This window comes from Ailuropoda melanoleuca, chromosome 10 (genome assembly GCF_002007445.2).
Source record: "Ailuropoda melanoleuca isolate Jingjing chromosome 10, ASM200744v2, whole genome shotgun sequence".
NCBI lineage: Eukaryota > Metazoa > Chordata > Mammalia > Carnivora > Ursidae > Ailuropoda > Ailuropoda melanoleuca.
This window is the reverse complement of record NC_048227.1, coordinates 37,750,510-37,753,598: the sequence shown is the minus strand read 5'-3', so window position 1 is coordinate 37,753,598 and position 3,089 is coordinate 37,750,510. Positions and strand designations below refer to the sequence as shown.

General features: G+C 63.4%; 1 protein-coding gene across 1 annotated transcript; it reads right to left on the bottom strand.

Annotated features, from left to right (window-relative positions):
* Nucleotides 1-304: 304 nt before the first annotated feature.
* LOC109489778 (serine protease 30-like) lies at nucleotides 305-1,743 on the bottom strand. The gene is made up of 2 exons (XM_019800660.2): nucleotides 1,617-1,743; nucleotides 305-763 (listed from the first exon to the last, which is right to left on the bottom strand). The coding sequence occupies exons 1-2, from the start codon at nucleotides 1,659-1,661 to the stop codon at nucleotides 581-583; spliced, it is 228 nt and encodes a 75-aa protein (XP_019656219.2). The 5' UTR covers nucleotides 1,662-1,743; the 3' UTR covers nucleotides 305-580.
* Between the last annotated feature and the right edge of the window lie 1,346 nt (nucleotides 1,744-3,089).

Sequence of the window (3,089 nt, the reverse complement as noted above, 5' to 3'; positions counted from 1 at the left end):
AAATAGTTGTTTTCTTTTAAAAAGGGGTCTTACAAATTCGTAGCCGCCCCTGCCGAGGGGGAGACCTAGGCTTCTTCTCTGAGGGCCGGCCCCGCCCANGGGGGAGACCTAGGCTTCTTCTCTGAGGGCCGGCCCCGCCCACACCTGCCCCCCCAGACGACCACCAGCACGCAGGGCTCCCCTGTGGTCTTGCCTGGGACAAGCGCGGGTCCTGCCCCTCTCCGCGACGGTTTGGAAAAACCGGCCAGAAGAGCAGGTTACCAAGCATTTATTCCTTGCAGGTGGGTGCTAGCAGCCCCCAGGGATCCCCCACCCCCAACCTGTGCTTCCATCCTGGCCCTGGCTCTTTGCCTTAAACAGGTGCAAGGCAAACTGCCAGCCCCCCTTCCCCCTTCTCTCCTCTAGAGCCAGGACTTGGGCTCCCGTGGTCAGCTGGCCACATGGGGGTGGGTGGGAACAAGGGGCACAGAGCGGGGTGGGGGGGATGGATGAGTGCGAGAGGCAAGGACAGAGGGGGGAAGGGGTGCACAGGAACGTGGGAGAGAGACGTAAGAACGGCAGACAGATTGGAGGGGCGGGGTCAGCCCCTGCGGAAGTTCCTCCGCGGGCGCAGGTGGCGCTGGATCCAGGCCCGGTAGGCAGAGACCCTGGCGTACACCCCCGGGAGTCCGGGCTCAGCACAGCCCCTGCTGAAGCTCACCACCGCTGCCTGCACCCAGCGCCTGTCCCTGAGCAGACAGACCAGGGGGCCCCCGGAGTCGCCCTGAAAGAAGCAAGGATAACAAACAGGTCCAGTGGGACTCAGGTCTGTGCAGCAGGGGTGGGAGCTCCCAGACTGAGGCTAACATCAGGGAGCCTGTTGGAGGGGGCCGGATGCCGGAGGCAAGGGGAGGACACACAGGGCAAGCCCCCTTGGGGCTCCAGGTAGCAGGTGCGGTACCCTGAGTTTCCACCTTTGAGCTGTTCCTCCCGGCAGCTGGCATATCAGCTCTAGCTGCCTCCTTTTTTAACAGTTGAGGACCCTGATGTTCAGGGAGGTCAGGCAACTTGCTGAAGGTTGCACAGCTAGTAAAAGCAGTGCTGAGATGCAGTCTTCATTATTATTATTCCAAAGCCTGCCTGCTTCTTCCAGGGCACACTGCCTCCCTTACAAATCGCAGGGCGTCTCTGGGTCTGGACCCCCCTCCCTCTAGCCCCCCTGCAGCACCTGCTCACATCCCTGTGACAGCTGGATCCCACACTTTCTGCTTTTTATTGTCAGGATGGCCCGGACTCATTCCAAGAAATATTTGTCAAGTCCCAGCTCCAAGCCAGATGCAATTCCACCTTGGGTGAGCAAAGTCCCCAGCTTCGTGGAGCTAGATCGTAAGATGCCACCCCCGCCCCACGTCCAGGATCCAGCCTGCTTCCCAGGGTCACTTAGGATTAGAGAGGTGACCTGGGAGAACCTTTTGCTAAGCATGGAGGAGGTGCGTCACAGATTCCCTGTGAAAGGGGAGGCTCCGCTCCCTCACTCCCACTGCACGCACAGGGAAACTGAGGCCTGCAGGTGTCCAGTGACTCTCCCAGACCCTGCAGTGGATCAGGGGCAGGCACACGGGCCAGAGGGGACCGACCTCACAGAATCCCTTTCGGCCCTGCACGGAGCCAGCACAGAGCATCTCCTTGGTGACGGGCTCTGGGTGGTGGAGCCTGCGGCAGCTGTCCAGGCCAACGATGCGCACGTCCACCTCCCGCAGCCTGTGGGGCTCTGGCAGGGCCACTGCGGGACACAGGGGACAGTGGCTTCGGGGCCCTCGGACCGCGGCGCGGTGTGCCGCCGAGCCCCCATCCTGCTCTCCAGGAAGAGCTAAGAGCAGCGTCTCCATGGGTCCTCTCCGCAGGGCTGATGTTCCTATCATGTGGGCGGGGGAGGCAGATGCCAGACCAAAGCAGGGCCGAGCAGCGCAGGATGAGGCCTGGGCTGGCCTCTGTGGTGGGTGAGGGGCAGAGAGAAGACTGGGGTGACTCACTGCACCCTTGCAATGCCTTCACCTCAGGGCGGCTCCCTGTGGCCCCAGCCCCCAGCCCCGTGCCCCTCACCCACCGTCCTGCCGGATGTCCCCCCAGCCGGTCACCCAGCAGAGGGTGCCTGCGGGGAAGTCGGAGCCGGGTGGAACCAGAGGGATGGGTCTAATGGCGCTGGAGAAGGGCACGGGGCTCGCCAGCTTCAACAGAGCCACGTCGCCACCCTGGAGGGCGTCCCCGTTGAAGGAGGGGTGCTGGATGACATGGACGACAGCTGCAGAGATGGCGTCCCGGGGACTGGTGTACAGGACAGCCTCTCCCAGCTGGATCCTCAGGTCCTGCGGGTTCGCGAAGCTGGGCAAGGAGCAGAAAGGACACGGTGGGCTCTGAGGACATGCGCTGGTGGCTTCAGCTGCCCCCAGCTAGCTCTGAGGCGGAGAGGGCATGGTGCTGACGGACCCTCTGCTCTACCCTGGCCCTCTGTGTCAGATCCAGGCGTGAGGAACACAGGGCACAGCCTCTGGGCTCTTGTCCCTGAGAGACCCTGTCCTGCAGGGAGAGAGTCCCGTGTCAACTCCAGCTCCAGGTGACACGGCGGTTCAGCCTTTGACTGTGGAGAACCCTCCGTGAGGCAGGGCCTCTACTGGGGGGGCAGAGTGGACACAGCCCTGCTTTTCCTGGGCCAGACGGGCAGCTGGGGCACAGTGCCAAGATGCCCAAGGGGGCCTGGGGGAGCAGGTCGGGCTGCACTGGAGTGGTGGGCAGGGAAATGATGTTCTCGGCAGGGGCTGGGGTGAGGGCCCCATAGAGAGGGCGGGGGTGCCAGTTGGGGGCGTTGAGTTTGGGGGGCTGCGGAACTCACGGAGCCCGTCAGCAGGCCCCCTCCCCAGCATCTGAGGACAGCGGGAGGGCAGTGACCTAGAAGGGGCTGCAGGAAGGGGGTCTCCCACAGGGAGGGCCCATTCGAAAGCACGGAGGAGACACGAACTTGTTGATGAAAGTGTTTTGAGCTCCTCTGGGAGCCGCTCTCTCTCTGCGTGATGGCTGTGCCGGCCGGAGGGCTGAGTTGTCCCAGCAGGACT

Coding starts and splice junctions, on each gene's coding strand:
- LOC109489778 (XM_019800660.2), bottom strand. CDS start 1,661: ATGCTCTGTGCTGGCTCCGTGCAGGGCCGAAAGGGATTCTGTGAG. Junction 764..1,616: donor GCCGAAAGGGATTCTGTGAG/GTCGGTCCCCTC, acceptor TGCTTCTTTCAG/GGCGACTCCGGGGGCCCCCT.